General features: G+C 32.5%; 1 protein-coding gene across 2 annotated transcripts in view; it reads right to left on the minus strand.

Annotated features, from left to right (window-relative positions):
- The window catches only part of LOC118204422 (C4b-binding protein-like), a 76,080-nt gene that overhangs the window by 44,772 nt on the left and 6,525 nt on the right, over positions 1-24,783 (minus strand). For both annotated transcript variants that reach the window (XM_085813035.1, XM_085813026.1), the window contains exons 3-4: positions 13,883-14,065; positions 966-1,052 (exon numbers count right to left, since the gene is read on the minus strand). In XM_085813035.1, the coding sequence (XP_085669161.1) occupies positions 966-1,052; positions 13,883-14,065 (270 nt within the window). The remainder of the gene's footprint in view (positions 1-965; positions 1,053-13,882; positions 14,066-24,783) is intronic.

Raw genomic sequence — 24,783 nt, forward strand, 5'->3', positions numbered from 1 at the left:
ATAGCACGTTTTTATTAAGTTCCTACTATTAGCTCCCACTCTCCCACTATTAGATCTATAGTACCTTTTACTTTCTTCTTCGAAATTACTGGAAGGCATATGAGGGTTGGTTATGGTTACATAGGGGATCATTTACAGTTATAACATTACAGTACTCATTACAGTTATACAGGGACCAGACTAAAATGTCACCAAGTTTAGGGATTTTTGGTAATCTTCGCCAAATTTTGCGATATCTCGTTAATTTAACTACTTAAAAACAAAATAAATATTTAACTAATTAAATTTTTTCTCTAGAGAGAGAAATATAGTATTTCTCCCGTCTTCGTAGCATGCCTTCGTGGTGTAATGGTCAGCATACTCGGCGCAGTTCGAGTCGAGTTATTCTAGAGGTACGAGGTTCGAGTCTTGGTGAAGGCATTGCTCATTTTTCATCTCTCCTGCTTCGAAATAACCTAATGCCCCTACACAGAGATTATGTAAAAGTTGGATTTGCCATTATCAGAAACCTCGTCTCTGTAGCAATAAGAAGGTTTTCACAAAATTGTGCATTCTATTCTAAGAGATTCAGTAATTGCTTATGATCAGTATTTAAAGAAATAAAATCTTTAATTTCTTTTTTCTAGCATATACATACAAGTGAAGGTTAATTAATTAGACAAAAATGCATGAGATGATATGAATTAATTGTATAATTTTCTGAATGTACGCTCAAGTTTTCTCATATTTACTACAATTTTTAATTAGGGGATAATATTAAAATAATACTGCTTGCTCATCCCTATCGAGGAAGGCATAGAATGAGCAGCTGACAATACTTTCATTCTTGCTAAAGTTTGGTGCACGATTGTTTTCAAAATAAAACTTCGTTTCGCCTCACCATGTACTCTGATAATCTGAACAATTACTTCAATTTAATTGCATCATTAAATACAAATATTGTTTGAATGGTAGTGTATACATACCAATATTATAATTTGCAGTTGCACATAATGTTCCTCTTCCAGTGACCACGCCAATGCTTATTTGATCTATGGTTGGGGATCCGCTATCTGTAAAAATGTATCACAATCAGTTAGGCAAGCTAAAAGGAGTCAATTATTCACATTTCAATAACAGCTTATAAAGTAGGTGAACAAAAATGAATTACATTAATGTAAGCAAAACGAAATGCTAGATTTATGAGAAACAGACCACGTTAAAGTTAAAGAATCAGCCAGTGTAATTTCTGCGTTGTTATACAATATAAGGTATTTTTCCCTTCCTTCAGCATGCCTTCGTGGTGTAACCGGTAGCACACTCAGCGCTTATTCGAGAGGTCCAGGTTCGAGTCCCAAAGAGTTCCCATTACTCATTTTTGTGTCTCCTGCTTCAACGACAACAACAAAAACCTGATAACTCTACAGTGGCGCCCGCACTAAAAAAGTGTTCATTTTTCATGTCTTCTGCTTCAAAATAACCTAATGACTACGACATATTGTTACGGATTTTGTATTTAATTTGCTATTTTTAGTAGAATTATAATTAAAATTGTTTTATAACCCCGTGCAATGAAGCACTAGGCTTATTTTGAGAGAAAGCTACGTCCGAAAAGTAAAAATTCAGGAGCAAGCGCATTTAATAAATAGATATCACGTAATTCTTCTCTTCTGCTTTCCAGAAACCTCAAGAAATTACGAGAAGCTTCTCGTGACTGATTAAAAAGTTTATAAAAGCCGAAGAAAAACATCTCAGTTCAGTTGTTCACTAAGATTTTGTTGTTGATTGTAGCGAATTCGCGGTGAGATCGGATTAGCTTTCTCTGTACTTTGAATTGTGTTCGGTTTAACGTTTTAGTAGTTTATAATATAACTATAAAAGGCATTTCTCCCGCCTTCTTAGCATGCCTTAGTAGTGTAGTCATCAGCACGCTGGGCACGTTTTCCAGAGGTCCGTGGTTCGATTCCCGGCAAAGGCGTTACTCATTTGATGATGATTCTCCACACCCAGGATTTAGCGATTGGGTCTCCTAAAACTCCAGTCGCCCTTTAAAAGGGGGAGAGTATAAAGTATTTCTCCGGCGTTCTTCTTAGAATGCCTTCGTGGTGTAGTGGTTCTGCACGCTGGGCCGGTATTCCAAAGGTCCGTGGTTCGATTCCCAGCGAAGGCGGTTGCTAATTTTTCATCTTGTCTGCTTCCAAAAATACCTAATGTCTCTACAGACTTAAAAGCATTTCGTCGCATATAGTACTTCTATAATCTTGGATAGCAAGTTTTTATTAAGTTCCTACTATTAGCTCCCACTCTCCCACTATTAGATCTATAGTACCTTTTACTTTCTTCTTCGAAATTACTGGAAGGCATATGAGGGTTGGTTATGGTTACATAGGGATCATTTACAGTTATAAAATTACAGTACTCATTAGAATTATACAGGGATCAGACTAAAATGTCACCAAGTTTTGGAAAAGGAATTTTTTGGTAATCTTCGCCAAATTTGGCGATATCTCGTTAATTTAACGACATAGCCGTTAACTCAATGTCAGATATATTTGTCCCTGTGTTCTTACTTTTCCGGCAGAGCATCTTATAATTACGCCTGAATCGCATACCAGTCACGAAAAAGATTTTCAATATATTATGTAAATTATTAATTACGTTCAACTATACTTTTCCTCAGAGAAAATGGTGTCCACCGTACCACAAATACATTGGAAATATGCTCTTCCGTATATAAAAAGTTAGGAAGAACTGCTCTAAGGCATAAGCATTGGCACATGAAAATAATAGTAATTATCAGGCAGGGTGAGATTTGTGAAAATAATTTTCCTGTTTTAAAAGAATTACCAATTATTACATAGCAAACTGTGGTAGTTTACTTTAATTGCAATTTTTCATAGAATTGATAGGTTTACTGGTTTATTTTGGAACATGGAGTTAATTTGAATTAGAACCTGAGAATTATGGTAATGAATCCAAGTTACTACACATTCACGAAATTTCAAGGCAGTTAATTCAATTCATTTGTTTTAAGACAGATAAGAATTTCGCCTTCGGATGTGATAAAGCGGAATTAAATTGCCTAAGCGCATTAAGAAACTTTGTTCTTAATTTGCTATCTAAGATAATTGAAAAAAATGACAGCATTATCATTATTGTTTGAAATATTTTATTTTGCAGCAAGAGTGAAATTTCTAATCAAACGAATTGTAGCAGGGAGGATTTGAATTTATTCTATTCTAATTCTCAGCTTTGCTCGCCATTAAATAGAAGCAGGAAAAAGAGTTTTGAGATTAAACAATGTAATTATGGATCTTTTGATTTTGTGAAATGGGCGGGTATTTCGGAGCTTAAAACGGTTTACAAGAAATATTTGAATACTTTAGTAAAATTCATTCGAATACATTAAAATTCCAAATGTCTGGACTAACTGGAGCTCTAGCAAATCTGGATATTAGAAAAATCGAATAATTGGTTCGCCCCCCTAAAATCGAATACGCATTTATATGAATGAAAGGAGCTGTCAGGGAAAGAACCGCTGAGCAGTAGTAGTTTCAACAGGCTTCTAGTTCCGACGGATAGGCAGATTCCGTTGGTCTTTTGCACTGTTCTCCCTGTGACACTTAAATACAGTAGTCAGTCTTCTTTAAAACTCCTTAATGAAGGTATCCCTCTCTTTAGGCATATAGCTCTCTAATGCTTTGCCATAATTTAAGCAAGCAAACTAGAATTCAAGTGAAGGAATTTAGCCTTTTTTCGTTTATTGTATTAATATTTCTATAAAGGTAATACAGTTAAAAAATAAAGTGTTCTTATTTCTATGTAACAAAATGCAAGACATATTTTCGAAAAACTGATGACGAATTTAGTTTTTATTCCCTAATCACATAATTGATTTCAGTTGCAAATAGAATAAAACAAGGGATCAATTACATCGTTTTATTTGCGCAGACTCTACAACAAAACATGATTCCTGTTTTCACTGTACTGAAACTGAATTTCTTAGAAACCTAATTAATTTTATACATTTTTCAAAGTATTTACTGCTCTGTGTTACTTTTTCGCGTTACCTAACTCAACTAAAAAAATTACAAACACTTGATTGAAAACAAGCAAAATTTTGTTTGGCATTGAAAAAACAAGCAACCGATCCGGATAGTTTTTAATTTCTTTAACTAATTATTTTATGTTAATTTGTTTTCCTTTCCATTTCCATGCCAGAATGTAAATTTCTAACTCGCGTAATAGTCAAATCAGGTAGAGCGGAGATATTATTTAAGGGAATTTTTTAGAGGTAGAATCAGAGCGTGTATTGCCTGCTGAAGGCCACGTTGATAATTTAATTCTTTGAGAGCTGTATTCTGCGAGATTGTGTCATATGGCTCTTTACACCCCTTTCCTTGTCTTTGGGGTACTTTAAAAGACATAGTGATAATTCACTTTTAAGCCTTAACGACGTTTCGTACATTTTATGTTTCCAAAGAACACGAGATATTATAGGTACACAAGTTTTCTTCGTTAAATAACATCTCTGATATTTCATCCAGGTGAATTATTGTCTTCATTACAAGCTGACTTAGCTGAGTCAATAATAATTCAAGATGAAATTGAAAGCTTATTTTAAACTTTCGGATGGCTATAAATTAAAAGTGCAATTAATTTATTTATCGCTTGTCCCAAGAAAATATTCAAAAACACGGAAAAAGTTTAACACAAACTGTGCCCTGATCAAAATTCAGCCCCAGAAAGCTTTCAATAGCTCTAATTTTCTCTAAATAAACGCGAGGGCTTCTGTCAGCTCAAGAGCGGTAATCAAAATTACCAATGCAAATAAATCTTTATTATATGTAGGTTAAGTGTCTGTTTGTCGCTGATAGTTTATTGGTTGCTTGCGTACTTTGTTATATGCGGCTTAAGTGCCTGTTTGTCAACGATAATTTATTGGTTGCTTGCGTAACTGTACTAGCCAATGGGATGAAGTTGCCACGCCATTCAAATAGTCCATATACACTGATATCATACATGCAGTTATCTTTGTTTTAATTAATTATCATGGTATTTAAGAACGTTTAAATATTTGTAATTCATACAATTGCTGCTTATTACGCATTTAACTACATTTACATATGAATTACCTAGAAACTTGCAAACGTTGAGAAATTAAAGGAGACAAAACCAACATCTCATCACGTAGGTTTACCCAAACTCCTATGCTAAATATCCTTTCGCGTAAAGAGTTTAAAAGTTTGCTCGATTTTATTCCGACATTGTATTTTAAACCGAATTTTCAGCTGAACGCAAATGGAGCGTGTCAGGGAGAACGTGAACATTTCTTTGCATTAGCAATCATCTGTTTTTGAAATCGTTTACAACTGAACGCAATATGAACTGAATTCAGTTTGAATTAGCAGACACCTTTGCACAAATCATTTTAATTACAATTTATAATATCTAGAACAGCGGCCATTTCGTATGACCGCCGGGCTTTCTAGTATTTCATAATCGCGCTTTTACAGTTTACTTAATTTACATTTTGGTGAAGGTTGGCGGAAAAGAAAAGAAGATAGAATAGAATCAACATAAAAATAATTGTTTCATTTAAATGAAACCTTACAATCCGAGTTCTATGACTGGAGTTCTAGTGCACCGGTCAGGTGAAAGGAATTGTTTATTTACGAGGCAATTTTCTCAGTTTGCCTGATCAGCTTTGAACTGACTTTATTGCAGATTGCTATCACGTAATATATCTACCAACTTCCGTTCTTTATTTAAACTTTGCTTACGATCATAGTATCTATAACATAGCATGCATGCCATTTAAATTGACGTCTTCATAATAACCTCAAAGTTTACATAAATCAGTTACAGGAATAAAAGTTACTGCAAACACAAATTCATCATACAAATATATGGAAAAAATCTGATGTGTACACCACACGTCTTTCTTGTACGGAATACTAAATTATACGCATTTTTCTTGCATTTCGTTTAAACTTATTGGATTGAATTAAATCTACTTCGCGGGCAGCGCATAAAACACAATAGAATAAATGCATTCTTTAAAATTCTATTTGTTTACCATAGCGAAACTCTGGCGCTAGGTTCACTTAACAGTATTATATTTCGTTCATATTATAACTCAGAATGCACAAAATTTATATCATTTAAAGAATTATCTAATCGTTGCCACATGTTCTATTCAAATGCTATAATAAAGCTAGAACGATGTATAAAAGAAATTAAGCGAACAAAACAAAAAAGGAACAGTTTTTCACAGACGATTGAGTATTTCTCATTCAATTAATTCAGTTCTCACTTCGCGACAAAGCAAAAATACATAAAAACTCAAAATATCTGTATTAAAAATTACGAAGTAAATCTTAAACACTTATTTGCTCTAAAAAATTCCAGAACGGATTAAGCATGATTTAATTCGCAATAATAAATGAAGGCGTTATCTTTGTTGTTGCGAAGGTACGTTTCTCTAGATTGGCAACAAATCCACTACTCTGCTGTTTCAAATGTAAAGAAGCAATGGCCGCCATAAAAAAAATATTACTCTTAGCGGCACTTAAACAACTTTAAAATTGTTGATAATTCTAAAAATACTGCATACAGATTTACTAAAGACATGAAAACCTTAACCGGAAGATAAGAACAACACAATTCAATCATTTTTAAAGCAAAAAATGTACAATTTTACAAACATGTAAGAGCAAAGAAACTGAGTGAGCCGGGTAACAGAGTGGATATATATATATAAATATATTTTTATACGTTTGGCGCGGCCGATTGCAACCAAAATACGAGGTGCACATCTACATGTTATAGTAGTCCTATATTTAAAATTTCAACGTTCTGAGGCTACTCAGTTTTGAGTTATGCGAGATACGTACGTACATACGTTCGTACAGACGCCACGAAAAATTCTCTTCAGAATTCATTTTAAAGCAGTTTTATAATTTTTTTGGAGAAAAAGAGTGTTTTATTCTGTCCTTACGTACAGATATCATGCAAAAACATCGTTAAATTGAATTCGAAAGCGGTCAAAATAGATATTTTCGTTGAAATACGCTGCCTGAAACTTTTCGCGATTACATTACTTTCTTTTTACTTCGTACTAGGAAGCAAGAAAGAAACATCATAAGCTATATATCCATTAATGATGATACTTTATATAGATAATAATAATTCATAGAAACCTCGTAAATTTTATTTTTTGAGTAGCCATAAAGGAGTAAAATTTCCAAAATTTATATTATATTTTTAGAACAGTTATCAGCATTCATTGTTAAAAATAAAAGGTTTTTGAGCAAGTGTCGGATTTTTTTTCCTTACCTAATGATCATTATTTTAAGTTTATTTCCTTGGCAGAATCCTATTAAAGTTTCCCAAGACAATACGTATTCTCGTTGCCATCCATTTTGATAGCAATGTTGTAATTATAGTGAAATTCATGCATATTTTTTATGACCATATCTTTTTCAATTATGGGCCTAATCATAGGATCTTGCAAATTTTAGTTTACAAACTTCTAATTTTTTAAAAGTAGGCTTTCGTTACTTGAAAGTGAAATTTAAAATATGCAGAAAATTTCTACTATTTGAAACTAACAGGATTTTTCGAGAAAGCCAACATTAACATGAAGTTTAATTTTGCCTATTTTAAATTGCCTTCATTCCAAGATTGTTTTCAAAAAACAACGCCTGAGAGGAAGTGCTATAATTTTTTATGACAACATACATTTTCCGTACGTGACTTTCTTGCATTAAATTTGCTTTTAAAAGAATTTGCTTTTATATGACTTGAATTTCTTATAAAAAATGAAAATCTTAACAATAATCTGTTGAAAGTGAAAATAATCTCCTAACTTTCTTTGAAAATATTTGATTTTTTTTAACCATTTTCTAGACTTGATGACTCACAGGCTACTTCTGAAAGGAGTTTGTAACAGGTCCTATTATTCTCCTCCAATTTTTTCTGCTAATGTATTTCCCAAAGGGCTGAATAAAGGATAAGAGGGAGAGAAAAGCTTTTAATGAAATGACAAATTTACGAGGGCTTTCCTATCTTTTCGTCAGGCGTTCTGGTTTATGTTTGATCCGGTAGCAGCGCAATTGAATAGAAAGCAAACAGAACGCAGAGCAGACTGGAAGCAGCATGGAAAAATAATTGCAATTTGGTTTTATAAAGCTTTTTTTTTGAGGTTCTTTATATTTTCTGCAAATATAAAGTCAGTATTGGAATAATCGATCGTCACATTACAAAGAGCCGTACAAGAGTCTCACCCTGTACATTTCGAGTGAAAGTAACAATATTTATTCCGAGATTTTTTTCTTGAATCTTTAACCTCAAAATACGGATGTATCGGATCGTGCTACCTGAATCTACATAACCGCATTTAATAAGGATATGCACTTAAAGATTCGAGTATACATGGAGCAAAAAGGATATGAAAACTGCCACGATGGGGGATTTTGCAAGGATGTTTAAAACTATGATAAATGTTTGCCTGGTTTAACTTGTTAACAGCTGCTCCCAGCTTGGTGAATATTTAACCAGGTTCTAGGTAAATCTACGAATCCCAAGAGATAAGGTTTTGTTCATTAATTCAAACAATATAGAACTGTTTAATTTCACAGAAACTTTCTTTTCTGGCAGACATGTCATTGAATAATTTAGCTTTTCTAACAAAATTTGCGATGGAAAAGATAAATCAAATTCTAAAATGATTAGTTTCATTTAATTTGTAAATTAAGTTACTCAGGTTTTAAAAGGATTCCATTTTCTTATAAGGTATTTTCTCCCTCCTTTACGTATGCCCTCGCAGTGTAATTGGGAGCATATTCGACGCGTATTCGAGAGGTCCAAGGCGCGAGTCTCAGCGAGGGCAATGCACATTTTTCACGTCTTTCAGCTTCAAAACAACCTAATGATTTTACAGTTTCATCTATCCCATGCGCTTGTGTTTTAGAGACATTAGGTATTTTTGGAAGCAGGCAAGAGGAAAAATTAGACATGCCTTCGCCGGGAATCGAACCACGAACCTCTCAATTACGCGCTCAGCGTGCAGACCACTACACCACAAAGGCTCGCTAAGAAGGCGGGCGAAATACATTATATACTCCCCCCTTTCCAACGGCGACTGAGTTTTTTAGGGGTTCCAATCGCCAAATCCTGGATGAGGAGAATCATCATCCAACACTCTTTTAGTTCGGGCGACACTGCAGAGACATTAGGACTTTGTTTTGGAAGCAGACAAGATGAAAAATTAGCAACGCCTTCGCCGGGAATCGAACCGCGGACCTTTCAATTACGCGCTGAGCGTGCAGACCACTACACCACGAAGGCTCGTCAAGAAGGCGGGAGAAATACCTTATAGTGTAAGCTTAAGGCTTTAAGCGAATATGAATATAAAAATTTCTGCATTAAGTAAGTCATATTTAACGTTTTTCAGTAAAAAATGTACACCATAAAAATCCGTTTATCTAAAAGAATTTAGGGGAATTGGATTGGATATGAAGTTTAATTATGGCAAATCATATAAAAATATTTGTGACAGATTGTTTTAGGGCAGACGGTTTCATACTCACGTTACACGGAAGAAAAAAACATAAAAATACCTATTTAGTCAGCCCGTTCGTCAAACTGCGAACCCAGCTCAAATTACTGGTATTCAGCGGGCTTATCCACTTCAAGTCTAATACGTTATGCTACTAATACCATATTCGCTGAGTAGCACAACTATTGGATAAACCAGATTCAGATGTCCACAATGTCTTCCGATATTATCCTTACATACTTTGACTTGTGCAGTAGTTACTTCTAGATGTAAATTAATAATTTATGTAAATTTCTTACTAAGATTCAATAAAGATATATATACCATCAGGATCACTTAATCCATTTAATCTATATACGGATCTTACGTTGGAGTCATCTCGTTAAAGAGCAGAGTAGAGTAGAGTTATTTCCACATGATTTGAACCACGACCAAAGTTCTTACTATAGCTTGCTCATCGTGAGACCGATATGAAATGGCTTTGGAAATTCTCTGCACGCATAAGGCGTTATGTTCATTTGGACTGTTCAGTGAATACTTACAACTGCCGTACACAGTTTCATAAAATCTGTCCTCGATCTTATATTAGCCTTCGTATTCCCCCCCCCAAAAAAAAAACGGCATGGCGTAAATTTATTGCTATTTAATCTTGGGGTGAAATATCACCCCAAGATTAAACAGCAATAAATTAAATCTTTGGAATAAATAAAATCTTTGGAGCAATAAATAAAATCTTTGGAGAAATATCTCCAAAGATTTTACTCCGAACATTGGACAGTAACATGCGGTTTTTAGAGAATGAAATTACTCCGACTTTGCAAGTATGCCGTTGTCTTGCAAGCACCATCTTTTTGCAAGATTGAGATTCTTCACGCATTGTACGATGTGTTAAGGATATAGGGTTTATATTATTTTCACTAATAGTTATTTTAATTTTTCAGCTTTTTCTGTCATTTCTTGTTTCTTTCGCATTTTTTCGCCAAGATGCGAATGAGTTATGGTGAACGAGCGTGTATTTAAACTGAAGTAGCGAACATGTTAGTCAGAGCGTGTTTCACTATTCAGTGCGCACGTTCTTATTTTTACCAGTAGTTTGAATTCTGGATCTCGGCTTCGCGTACTTGCCTCCGAAGTTTATTATCACGCCAATTGTAGGTTTTTAAGTCAACCTGTAGAGTCATTAGGATTTTTTTGGGAGCAGGCAAGAGGAAAAATGAGCAATCGTCTTTGTCAATAATCGAATCATGGACCTCTGGAACACCGGCCTAGCGTGCAGAACCACTACACCACGAAGGCACGATAGGAAGGCGGGACAAATACCTTATATACTCTCCCCTTTTAAAGGGCAACTGGGGTTTTTGAAGACCCAATCGCCAAATCCTGGGTGAGGAGACTCATCATCCAACACCCTTTTTAGTTCGGGCGCCACTTTAGAGTCATTAGGAGTTTTTTGGAAGCAGATAAGATGAAAAACAAGCAATCGCCTTCGTCGGGAATCGAACCACGGACCTCTGGAATACCGGCCCAGCATGCAGAACCACTACACCACGAAGGCACGCTAGGAAGGCGAGAGAAATACCTTATAAACCAGCTGTGTTAAATTAATTTGTGTAGTCTTGAACTACTAGCTTGTCTTTAAATTTAGGTTAGCTTACTATTATCTTTAGTTTTATTGCTACAAGTGCTTTGTGGATTTTTAAGCACAAAGACTGTGCCGTCTGTAAATAATTGAGTTAAACAAAAGGGTCTTTTACACCCTTCCTCTGTTCTATTCATCTTTTAGTCTTAGTGAAAATTCGCTAACTGACTTTCAAGTAGGCCTATTGGGCAGTCAGTTAACATATTCTTCATATGTGGCCTTCCCAACATCCAATTATGAATCCATGCGATGTTTTGGCTATGTTAGAATTTAAAACATTTATTTATGAGTGATGAAGCGAAGCATATTACCGTCTTAGAGACAGCATTTCGAGACACGTTAATCGTACCAATAATTGGCTTGAATAGTCAATTAAAAATTATCAGTTATATTTAACTCATGTTATTTGTATCCATCTTTGATGTTACGACGGATGCCTTTGATATTACTCTGAAATTTTTTAGATCTAGCTACATGGTACAATTTAAATTTAGCATATCTTAAGAGAGTTCTAAGTAGTTTCCTCTAATATAAATACATTTTTGTAGGCAAATTTACAAAGATTAAATGCTTCAAGCTATTTGTTTCTTGGAATTGATGAAAAATATGCTTTGAAGGTCTCATTAAATTCATCATAGGATTGAACACAAAGTCCACGTAAATTTTATTTCAAAGATCAAAAGTCACACGTAGCAAGATCAGGAGGATAGGATGGATATTCTATCAATTTAATGTGCTTTTATTCATTTCATGTTCTTTTATTCTAGAAATTCAGCCGTAATCCTTGCTGAATGAGAAGATGCATTATCATGGTGAAGTATGACCCCTCCAATTTTCACTTCTTAAAGAATTTCTGGAAGACGTCTAGCGGCGAATCAGTCAGCTGTTCCTCTAACTAGGTGACTTTGACGATTTCTGTACTTCTGGAAAAAAAAAAAAAAAAAAAAAAAAAAAAATCTGAAATGTTTCAGATTTTAAATTACGTCCAAAGGGGCGTTTTTTAACATTTTGTGTGTTACCTTTCTTTATTAAATATCATGTTCCTCGCACTTAAACCATAAGATCCAGTGCAACAGCAATATCGCAAAATAGTTTTAAAACGAGCATATCTTTAGAATTTCCGATACAGAGACTCACGCGCTGGAGATAAAAATGTTTTTTCTGCAAAACGTTGCCATTGCTCGCTTTGAAATCCTTGAGTTTGTTAATCAAAAATTCGTCAAAGTTTTAAAAAATAGGAAATCGATCATAAAACAAATTTCAAATTTCAAATTGGGTCTTCCACATGCTCATATTCGTTGGAGGATTACGTTATTCAAAATTCGATGACTCTATGTACCGTTGTTTTATCACAATACGAGAAATATACATACATTTATGCAGATTTTTCATTATTTAATTTCTTCAAATATAATGCAGGACTCTAACATTTTGTGGCAACAGTTTGAAAAGTGAACCGACATTTATGAGTCCGACGCAAAATGCCAAAACGAAACTAATAGTCCTTCGGGATTCAAATCCCTTTGGACTAAAAAAAACCCGGCATACGTTATTGCCTTTTTTCATTTCTCATTGTTCTCTCAACTTTGTTAGTATCGCGTCGTATTCAAAGGCGCATACATTACTTTCTCGACTTGTTTAGCATCAGAAAATGATTTTTACGTTGTTTCATTACCAGTTTCGATTTAAAAACGATATGGTGACCACCATCATTAAGTAATTTGAAGTGTTTTTTTTACTGATTCTGACATACCTTCATTTTGGCATTCTTATAATTTAAGGGGGACACAACGACGAAGTAATGTTTTCATATGCAGCTCTTCACGAATAGATGAATAGAATTCTTCACTAATAGAATTCTCATAGATGGCGAGCCAATGTTAAGTTTCTTCTGTATCATTTGATAAGTACAATGATTGCCCATTCATCAACATTTTTCGTATGGCCGGCACCTTTTTTAAGACTACAGCCAGACAGGTCTTCTCGTGTATTTTTTTCATCGAAGAGAAAGTTTTGCCTTTTACGAGATTCTGTAAACCATTTGAATACAGTGGCATGAATGTGAGTTTTCATATGCTATCATTAGGCATTGTACTTCTTCATTTAATCCGACAATAAAATCCGATAGTTCTCTCGCATTTTCCCTTTTTTTTTTTTTTTCTAAAGATAAATTGCTATTGTTGCCACAAATTACCGTTTGTAGGCATAAAAGAGTTTAAATTTACACATTTGACAAATAATTTTCTTTCAGCGCATACTCGTGCGCTCTTGTCTAAAGAGTTTAAGTCTGATGCACCAACTCTAAATAATGAATAAAAGAAAAATTTGGTATTTCATTATTAAAGCGGACACAGCATAAGCTTTTGGCAACATTTGAAATCTACGTATTTCAGATTGGCTCATTATATTTGCAACTTTTGGCGACTAAGCTCGGTTGCCAGTTTAACAAAAAAGGTGCCAAATATTTGAAAAATTAGAGAGGGACTGTTATTGCCTTTCAAATTCAATATCAATATTTGCCATCGTTTCGCACGGCGAATATTGATATTGATATTGATTTCGCATTAACACACGTTCCCGCATGGTGATTAAACGGCTTTTCATTACATTTTGGTGGATGCATACTGTTATGATCAAATTAATTCCGTTTGGTAACTTTGAGAAAAACCTTTTTGGCATTTGAATAAGAGAAAAAAACTTACTTGTCTTGAAATAAAGTTTCACGACTCTGAGTATCGCTGGATCTTGCAGATGTACTTCTAGTGATTGCCCCGTAGAATTTATTGACTCGTAGCATGTGTTCAGGATATTATCTACGGCATATTTGGCTTTCGAGCGTCGTGAAGTCGTTATTGAAGTCGGATTCTTCAGTTCAACTGGAACATCTAGAAAGAAAAAAAATCTGATGTGTATCACATGACTTCCTTTTACGTAATATTAAATTATATACATTTTCCTGAGTTTCATTTAAGCTTATTTCCTCCAATTTCATTAGAGATATATTTCCCATTCAATTTATTCAGTTCTCACTTCGCGGCGAAGCAAAAATACATAAAAAAATCAAAATATCTTCTTAAAAAACTGAAATGTATACAAAAACATAAAACACCAAATACAGTTAAAACAATTAAAAAACAATTTTTAAAATTAAAATTACAATTTCTACCCAAAAACAAGAAATTCGGCCAGCAGGTAAGAAGGCAGACTTTTCGGCGCACAAAACTAAAAAGATTCCTTTTGGTCTCACTCGGCAAAAAGACACCGAAGGTGCAGAAAAACTTGATTCACTATTCTGCGAATTTCAAATGTAAACAATTATGGCTGCTACGGTAAAAAACATTAGGCTTAGCTGCACTTAAACAACTTTTAAATCTTTAACAATTCTACAACTATTGCCTGCAGATTAATTAAAGGCATAAAAACCTTAACCGAAAGATAAGAAGAACATAATTCAATCATTTTTAAAGCAACAAATGCACAATTTACCAGCATATAGAAATAAAAAATACTGAGCTCACTGAACCGAGTAACAGAGTGGATACATATATATATACTTTTGGTTCGACCGATTGAAACCAAAAGGGGAGGTGCACAAATACATGTTATAGCAGTTCTATAGACAAAATTTCAACGTTCTGAGGCTACTCATTTTTGAGTTATGCGAGATAAATACATACATACGTACGTACGTACAGACGCAACGAAAAAAATTTCTTCTGAATACATTTTAAATTAGTTTTATAATTCGTTTGGGGAAAAAGACTCTTTTATTCTGTCCTTACGTACAGATGTTGCGCAGAAACGTCGTTAAATTGCATTCGATAGAGGTAAAAATGGATATTTTCGTTGAAATATGAAACCCGGAATTCTTCGTGATTAGAATACTTCCTTTACTTCCTACAAGGAAGTAGGAAGTTTCTAGAAATATAAATTTATAACATATGCATATGTGTGAATTAAATACATATATGCGCATTTGTTACTGTAAGGGCAAAAAAGCAGATTTTATAGTAGGATTTGTTGCATAAATGGCACGTTAAAGATCTATAGGGCGCTTTTGAGCGGTATATAAAAAACATTTCACTGCTATAAATCGTGATTGGTCGTGCGATTTCGAAAGGTATGCACAACGCTGAGCTCATTGATATGCATTATATCTATGAGTTTGTGTCTGAAGTGGAACAACTCAAAACAACTCAAAGGATGTGCTTATAGAAAACGATTCCTTAGTACCGCCTTTGAACACTGCTTTACAGCAAGATTTATCATTTAAATGAATCAGTTATAGGGAAAATAGTTTAACGTCCAAAATAATAAAAGTGTGGAATGGGTTTTCAAACTCTGCAATGTTTAAAATACAGTTATGTTACCTTGCCATAAGTATACGTCTATGATAATACAAGTTTCCACTTTTGCGAAGGTAATTTGTCATCTTGTATTAACAACACATTATTAATTTTGAATTCGTGTCTCACATCGGTCGGCGCTGAGATACGTTGTAATAAACATGCTTTACGTTTTTTTACTCCATAAATTATCCACCAACATTTGATGGTAAATGTATCTTTACAACATGAAGCATCTTACAGCCAACATGGCTGGATAGAGATGTTAGTCTCTTCTTCCCCCCAGAAAAGTAAGAGATAATTCTAGAGCAGCGGTCGCCAACTGGTGGTCTGTGAAAACCTTTTAATAGTCCGCAGAAAAATTGGGACATTATTTATATTTTTATGAAGATTCGGTTTAAAAAATGACGACTAGCAAAACCTATTTTGGAATATGGATTATACTTTTTTTTTAAATTTTAGCTACTACTTTTAGCGAAATTCCTTCTGAATTTAGCGGCATTTTAGGTAATTTTGCAGGTATATCTAGCGACATTTGAAAGTGAGAGTTAGCCTCCATGGATATGTTCCTATTAACAACAATAGCGCGAACTTGAATTCTTTTTCCGTTTGAATTACAAACATATGGTATTGTGGTCGTTAATAACACAGTTTTTCTCCGTGTCAATAGGCATCTTGGTGGATTTTTGTGAGAACCATCAGCATTCCTGTTTATAATTGCATCACTGGAAGTTTCCGTTTTTGTTTTGGCTAATTGTTGATCAATGGCGCAATTACTGAGTAAGCGCTGATTATTATATTTATAATAATTAAAAATTGGCGGCATAACACTGTCAGTTTATTGATATTGCTCTGCGTTTGCCGGTTCTTTCTTGCTTTTCGTGAAGGTCCTTTTCAGTGATATGGAAACGTTAAGCTTTCTGTACAAGAAGGTAAGATTTTTGTATGTTTCATATTCTCGTATAATTTTTCAGTAGTGTGAACGAAATATATGTAGTTGGCTGATTATTATTGCATAAATGTATTTATTTACCTTTTTCTTAATTCATATTAGTATTCCACCAAGTGTAAAATTATATATATGTAGTGGTCCGCGAAGTTCTAAGGATTGACGACCGCTGTTCTAGAGAACACGTGGACAAACACGTGGCTCATTGATAATTTTTGAGTAACTCTTAATGCAAGAATTATCTTCTTTATAAAATAGTTATAAACACAGAGGGTGTTCACATATTTTTGTAACGACTTTGAAAAGATTTATATATAAACAATAAAAATACCAAGAAACAAAATGCTACGAAAGATAGCAGCTATGTCTTATCAATAGCGAATAGTTTCGGGATGGGAGGAAAAAGAGGCGAGACGACACGTTCCGGAATAAATTCTGCCTCAAACCTAAGATCATGACTGAGCAAAGTTTTGGCTTCTCTGGAGTATACTTGAGTTCAACTTTCTCTTACAAGGAACACAGTTTGGTCGTCTTAAGAATTCAGTTAAGTTTGTGTTTTTTTCAATTTTTGTTTCAAATAATAGTCTTCCGATTTTAGCTGTTTGAGGCTCAGATTAGATAATATTTTTTATAGAAATCTCTGTGAAAAGATTTTCGTTTTCTTGGCATTAAAAGTTTAGGTTACCATAATAGGGGGAATACTCAATTTTTGAGTGTTGTTTAAGCGACAGTTTGATTTAAAGTATATTTGTTTTGCTTTTTATTTGTAAATTCTTTTGAATATCGGATTTACATATATTGTTTTTAGACCAATTTGTTTTTCTGAATGGTCAATTTGCATAATGTAAAGGTTTATGTTTTTTTTCTTTTTTTTTTTTTTCTTTTTACTTCCTTGTACGAAGTAAAAAGGAAGTATTGTAATCGCGGAAAGTTTCAGGCAGCATATTTCAAAGAAAATACCCATTTTGACCGCTATCGAATGCAATTTAACGATGTTTTTGCGTGATATCTGCACGTAAGGACAGAATAAAATACTCTTTTCCTTTAAAAATTATAAAACTGCTTTAAAATTAATTCTGAAGAGAATTTTTCGTGGCGTCTGTAAAAACGTATGTACGTACGTGCGTACGTACGTATCTCGCATAACTCAAAAACGAGTAGCCTCAGGACGTTGAAATTTTGTATATAGGACACTGCTATAACATGTAGATGTGCACCTCGTATTTTGGTTGCAATCGGCCGTACCAACCAAACGTATATAAATATATTTATGTATATATCCACTCTGTTACCCGGCTCAGTGATCTCAGTTTCTTTACTCTTATATGTTTGTAAATTGTACATTTTTTGCTTTAAAAATGATTGTATTATGTTGTTTTTATCTTCCGGTTAAGGTTTTTGTGCCTTTAGTAAATCTATATGCAATATTTTTAGAATTATCAACAATTTTAAAGTTGTCTAAGTGCCGCTAAGCCTTTTTTTAATGGCGGCCATTGATTACATTTGAAACAGGAGACTAGTGGATTTGTTGCCAATCTAGAGAAAATGAGCTTCGCAACAACAAAGATAACGCATTCATTTATTATTGCCAATTAAATCATGCTTAATTCTTTCTGGAATTTTTTCGAGGAAATAAGTGTTTAAGATTCACTTCGTAATTTTTAATATAGATATTTTGAGGTTTTATGTATTTTTGCCTTCTCGCGAAGTGAGAACTGAATTAATTAAATGAGAAATACTCAATCGTCTGTGAAAAAGTGTTTCTTTTTGCTTAATTTCTTTTATACATGATTCTAGCTTTATTATAGTATTTGAATAGAACACGTGGCAACGATTAGATAATTCTATTCTTTAAATGATATAAATTTTGTGCATTATAAGTTATAATATGAACGAAATATATAAGTTAACTGTTATATAATTATTGGATTATATAACAGTTAACTTGGCTTCCGTTATATAATTATTATATAAGTTAACTGTTATATAATTATTAATACTGTTAAGTGAATCTAGCGCCAGAGTGTCTCTATGGTAAACAAATACTAGAGTGAATTTTAAAGAATGCATTTATTCTATTGTGGTTTATGCGCTGTCGGCGAAGTAGATTTAATTCAATCCAATAAGTTTAAATGAAATGCAAGAAAAAGTGCTTATAATTTAATATTCCGTACAAGGAAGTCATGTGGTGTACACATCAGATTTTTTTTGAGTAGTCAGTTCGGCATTAAGTAATGTTTTATTCTTTTCTCCAAGTGTTTCGAAAGCGTGTAGGGAAAATTCTGGATACATTTGAGATTCGATTTTTCGATATTATATAAATTTTAACGTCTTTTGAAAATTTAATTGAATCTTTTTGCGGATTTTGATCTCAAATAAACCAAGAGAACGAAGCATGTTTTCGAAACATATTAATCGACTTTTATGAAACTTTAAATCATTTTTTCCGATGAGTTCTGAACTGAAGTTTAAGTAAAATGAGATTAATTTTTATATATTTATAATTTTGTACATTTTCCCTTTTCGCGTTTTGTTCTACTAATGAATTCTTATTTTAATTTTGATATGGTTAGATTTTGTGTTAAACCTCTTATATACGGATGCAATAATTAATATTGTTGAAGAATTGCCTTGCTTTGATTCCAATTTAATTTTAACTTTAGATGCTTTAAGTTTCTCTCTTTCTCTCTGTATATATTAAGTCAATAAATGCAAAGTAAAAAGCAGATCAAAACCAGATCCAGTTGCGCGATGATAGCATCAACAAGTGGCGGTAGTAATGCAAAATAAGATGAAAATAAAAAATACGTTTAAAATCCCCCGGAAATACTATTCGGAATAAATCACATGCAAAAATGCGAAAAAACAAGAAACCAGAAGCACAGTGGGAAACTTCAAGAAGTAGAGGGATAAAATATGACAAAAACAAAAATGAAATATGAAATTTACATCTTTCGCAGCATCATCAGGGGGTTGGTGCAACGAAAGAAGAAATTGTTAAATTAGAGTGATGTTTCTGAACCCACAAAATCTTAAAAATGGTCTTAGAAAAAAAAAGTAATCTGTGTCTTTATCTTTCCAACGCCTACAGGTCGAAGTAAACAGTGCAAACAATTGGAAAATTACAACAATCAAAAACATAGACAAATTCAAAAATATATCGGACAGATTTATAAAATTGTTTTGAGTAGATCCAGTTCAAAAATAAGCTTGCAAAAATAATAAAATAATAATCCAAGACTTGAATATAAAACCATATGCAAATCTTTTAATCCAATATTTGAAAAAAAAAATAGCATAAATCATAAACAAGTAATTAAGTTTAAAAAATAAAAATTTTCAATTTTAGTTGATTGAGTCCCCAAACTTGTGAAACAGGTGTAATTCAACATAAGAAATAAATGAAGGAAATGAAAATATAAAGTAAAAATAAAGGAGTAAATTCCTTAAAATATATATGTATGTATATAAAATATGAAAAGAAAAAATGTTTTATAGTCCTCATGCAAAATTTATAGCAAATTTTATAGTCCTCATGCAGTCAAAACAAAATTCAAAAGAATCGCCCAAGGGAGCAAAAAATTAAAACATTAAAAATGTTTTAAGAAACTTTCCTGGTAAAATCGCACAATGAGAACGTCAGGAAAATTTTCAACATACAAGTTTTGATGGCGAAAGACGGAAAATATCTTTCTGAAGCGGACAGAAGTTTGCTTTTCAGCTGCTGTTGTTTTCTTGAAGCTATTTATAATAAATGAATTTAATAGTAAACTGAACTAACCTGGTTAAAATTAGCATAAAAATAATTTTAAATTAAAATTCTTTAACCAATATAAGTACATTCCAGATTAGCCCACTGCTTTATTTCATATTATGATAAAATGGACCGGAATATTTAATTTCAAAATTTGCAGTTTTTGATGTCATTTTAAACTTCAGAATTTTTGATGTCATTTTCAACTTGAGAGTTTCTGATGTCATTTCAACTTATCAAACTTGAGAGAGCGGTTAATTAAGTTAGAGTAATTCGAGAAAATAAGTTTAAATGAAGTGCAGCAAAAAATATGTGCAAATTAATAGGCCGTACGAGGAAGTTATGTGGTGTCAGCATCAGGGTTTTTATTGTTACTCAGGGTGTATGTGTTTTATTTATATGGTGTTTACTTTTCTGCTATTTGTACGAGAATTTTACTGGGTTTGTGGCATTATCTTTTAGAATTCTAAATTTTCATACAAATTTAACTATTTCATCAAATACAACGTTTGCAAACTCTCTTTCTCTCTACATAGTCATATAAATAAAAAAACTTTGAATTATCCTTTGCAGAGTCTATCAGAATGTAAGCAGCAAATAATAACTTATAATCGAAACGAGTTATATAATTATGTTTCCAGGTTTCTCCTCATGTTATTACGAAAACTGAATTTTTAACTGAAGGATTATTGTTAGTACTTCTATGAATTGGAACATTTCGGATTTCAAATTATCAGTACGAAAATTTACATCCTGAGTATTAACATAGAAAGATTATTTTATATTTCAATGTTGTTTTTATTTCAAATTAATGTTTGTTTAAAGTTGTGAATGGAAATCATTGATTGCTTTTTGCTATTCAAATATAAAAATATTTGCTTCTTATTTTAGGCACACATCAAAAACAAGATTCTATATAATAGTTGTTCCAAGAAAAACATGTTCAAAATAGAAACTTTTGGAAAACATTTTGGGGAAAACCAATCTATGGCATTTACATAATATTTTTTTTCTATGCTTCTTTTGCTTTTGGCCCAGAGCAAAACAGTAAAATAAACAAAAACCTTGAAAATACACTTAGGTGAAAACAACAAAAAATACCTATTCATAATTTGGGCGATATGTCGATAGCAAAAGTTAAAGTCTCAGCTATGAAAGGTGTCTAGGAACTTACAGAAAAACATACGATATATGTTCCGATATATTTTGTTTTATCAAATTTTAATCAGCTATTTTGTAAATAATAACAATGAAAATTTTGCTTTAAATTAGTGCATTAAATAATGACTAAAACAAATTTATAATAATTAAAATTTTGAAATGTATCTTTTTCAAGAGCATTTTAATTTCTTCACTATTATAGCAGACTTGAAAGAAAAATCTGATGTAGACATCTCATGACTTCTTTGTATGGCTTATTAAATTATACACATTTTTTGGTGCGTTTCATTTAAACTTACTACCTTTAATTTCATTAGAGATACATTTAGCATTCGGTTAATTAAGTTCTTACTTTGTAGTAAAGCAAAAATACATAAAGACGTAAAACACCAAATACAGTTAAAACAGTTAAAAAACAATTTTTACAATTAAAATTAGAGTTTCTATGCAAAAACAAGCAATTCTGTCAGCGGGCAAGAAGACAGATTTTCGCTGCACAAAATTAAAAGTTTGCTTTTGGTCCCACTCCACAAAAACACATTGAAGTTGGTGTACAGTTTATCAAGGGAAAGGCAGCTCAAAACTCGAATTAAGTTAATACCTACCGCACGTTTCGTCAAATAATAATTTAGATTATAAACGTAATTTCACTAACAGAAAAATCGAACTAAATAATCTAAAAAAGTTTAGCAAGTCTCAATTATATCGTAATTTCGTAATTTTATCGTAATTTAATCCTTTTCCCGACGCGCGGTAATTTAAATTGCAAATGTAAAACTTACAAATAAATAAGAAAGCCTAGTAAGGCAAATGTACAATGAAAATTTGTACAATGAAATAATTTTTGGATAATAGCTTTTTAGCTATTTATTTTAATTGTACATTTGCCTAACTAGGCTTTCTTGTATAGCTTTTACTTGATTAATAATCACTTACATTTACAATTTAAATTACTACGCGTCCATTGCTTTTTAGCTAGTATATTTTCATTGGATTTTTCTGTTAGTGAAATTACGTTTATAATCTCAATTATTATCGTTTGACGAAACGCGCTGTAGGTATTAACTGAATTCGATTTTTGAGCTGCTTTTCCCTTGGTAAATCCGGCTCAAACCTCGAGTTGAGCTATTTACCATTTATTGTATTTTTATTGCATATTTTTGTACATATTTACTGTGTATTTGAAATGCATTTAATTTTTCAAAGAGTTGTTTAAAATTCTTTGTAATTTAATATTTCTGTATTTTTTATCATCCCTTTTTTGATTTTGAACCATCTCAATTTGTAATTTTTACCTTTAGCTTTTACTGCTTTAATATTGTTTCTAATTGTAACATGATTTTACATTTTTGCTAAGGAACTATAGTGTCAAATGTATTTTTTAGCATTAGCTTTTTAAAATTCCTCTTATATATATATATATATATATATACTTTCGGTGCTGCCAATAGCAACCAGATAGGTAGTTGCGCAACTACATGTTATAACAGTCCCATATACAAAATTTCGACGTTCTGAGACAACTCGTTTTTGAGTTTGCGAGATACATACAAACATAGTACGTACGTACGTACGTACACATACATATAGACGTCACGGAGAAATCTCTTCTGAGTCTATTTTACAATCTTTTTTGGGAAAAAGTGTCCTTTATTCTGTTCGTACGTATAGATATTACACAGAAACATCGTTCAAATCGATTCAAGAGCGGTCAAAATATATACTTTTATTGAAATATGATCCACGAAATTTTTCGCGATTACATTACTTACTTTACTTCGTATAAGGAAGTAAAAACGTAAATTATGATAGAATAACAAAGGCGCACAGAAAGGATTGCTGTGTATTGCGGTACGTAATATTTCAGGGACTATTCAATTCTTTGAAGTGAGAAGCATTAGAAATCACCTGACACATTAAGGGATTTCTTGTTAAAGCTAGCGAAATGTTGTAACCGCTTACAGCACAATACCACGCACGGACTGAAACGATAATTCCTTGCATTCTCTCGAATGTAAACGATAACTGGATAGAAGCAAGACCCAGTCGACTAAATCCACATGGTGAGAAATTATGTTCCATTGCATTTTTAATTTTACACCACCTTGTAGAGCATTAGATTTTTTCGAAATATTAAACAAATATTAACTATGCACGTATGGGGATGGAAGCGATAATTCTTCATATTCTCCCCTACTGACTAGGGAAAGACAAGAGACACAGTCGACTAAATCCATGTCAGACGAATTAATTTCCACTACGTTTTTGGTTCGGAGCCACAGTAAGGCTACTAGATTTATTATGAGATAAAAGGAGCAATAAAAACCAACTTTTACCTACTCAAGATTCGAGCCACAGATCTTTCATTTGCTGATAGATGCAGTAACCACTTCTTATTGCATAAGAAGAAATACGTTACTTTCTTAGAATTAAAGAAATATCTTGTTAATTATACTATTACTATAACTCGAACAGCACATTCGGGATCATACGCGAATTGAAGAACGAAATGCTTGCATTTGAATGTAACTAAAAATAAAACATCAGTTTAGAGAAGGGCTTTGGTTGTTAAGAGAATAAGTGACGAGAATTTCTATGTAAATTACTGTGAAAAGTTTAAACGAATATAATTCTGCTCAAAATGGAGATTTGATTTTATTCACATAGAATTCGTGTTTTAGAAAGCACTGGCAGGATTAAGTATTAGCACATAACCAACGTGCAATATTATTTGCATTAATTCAAAACGAGAACTATTTAGTTTAATAAATTTTTTTCTACGAGTATCAGATAATGATTTTAAAGTGATAAATCTTCATGAGAATATTAATAACTTATGTTTAGACTTTACTTTTATAAATTACTACTGTGAAAATATACTTTCGGTGTATCGAATGTAACGAAATTACAAATTAAAGACAATAGTAAATGGCAAAAGAATTTCATTAAATAAAATTTAAAACCAGAAAAATAAATCTTGAATTATTCTAAGTTATTTATCAACTAACCACTCAATGCAAAGTGAAAATGACATCGGAAATGGCAAATACTGAAATTAAATATCTCGGTCAATTTTTGTCATACGGGGTCAAACATTTTATGTTTTAATTTTATAGCGAGTGTAACATTTCCCTAAACATTAATGTAGGGACCGGAGGGAGTGTATAAAAAGTTAGATTTCTTAATTTTTTTATATGTTTACGACCAACAGTTGAAAAAATAAAGCCGGATATATATATATATATATATATTGGAGTTGAAGGAAGGCAATTCTTCAAAATATTAATAATTGCAACCGTGTATAAGAGGTTTAACACAATATCTAAATCAAATTAAAAATAAAATAAGAATTCACAGAACTCTAAAAATAAAAATGCAAAAGGGAAAAATATA

This window comes from Stegodyphus dumicola, chromosome 1, assembly GCF_044657685.1.
Source record: "Stegodyphus dumicola isolate Sdum_Otavi_A_Nest chromosome 1, ASM4465768v1".
In the NCBI taxonomy this organism is placed as follows: domain Eukaryota; kingdom Metazoa; phylum Arthropoda; class Arachnida; order Araneae; family Eresidae; genus Stegodyphus; species Stegodyphus dumicola.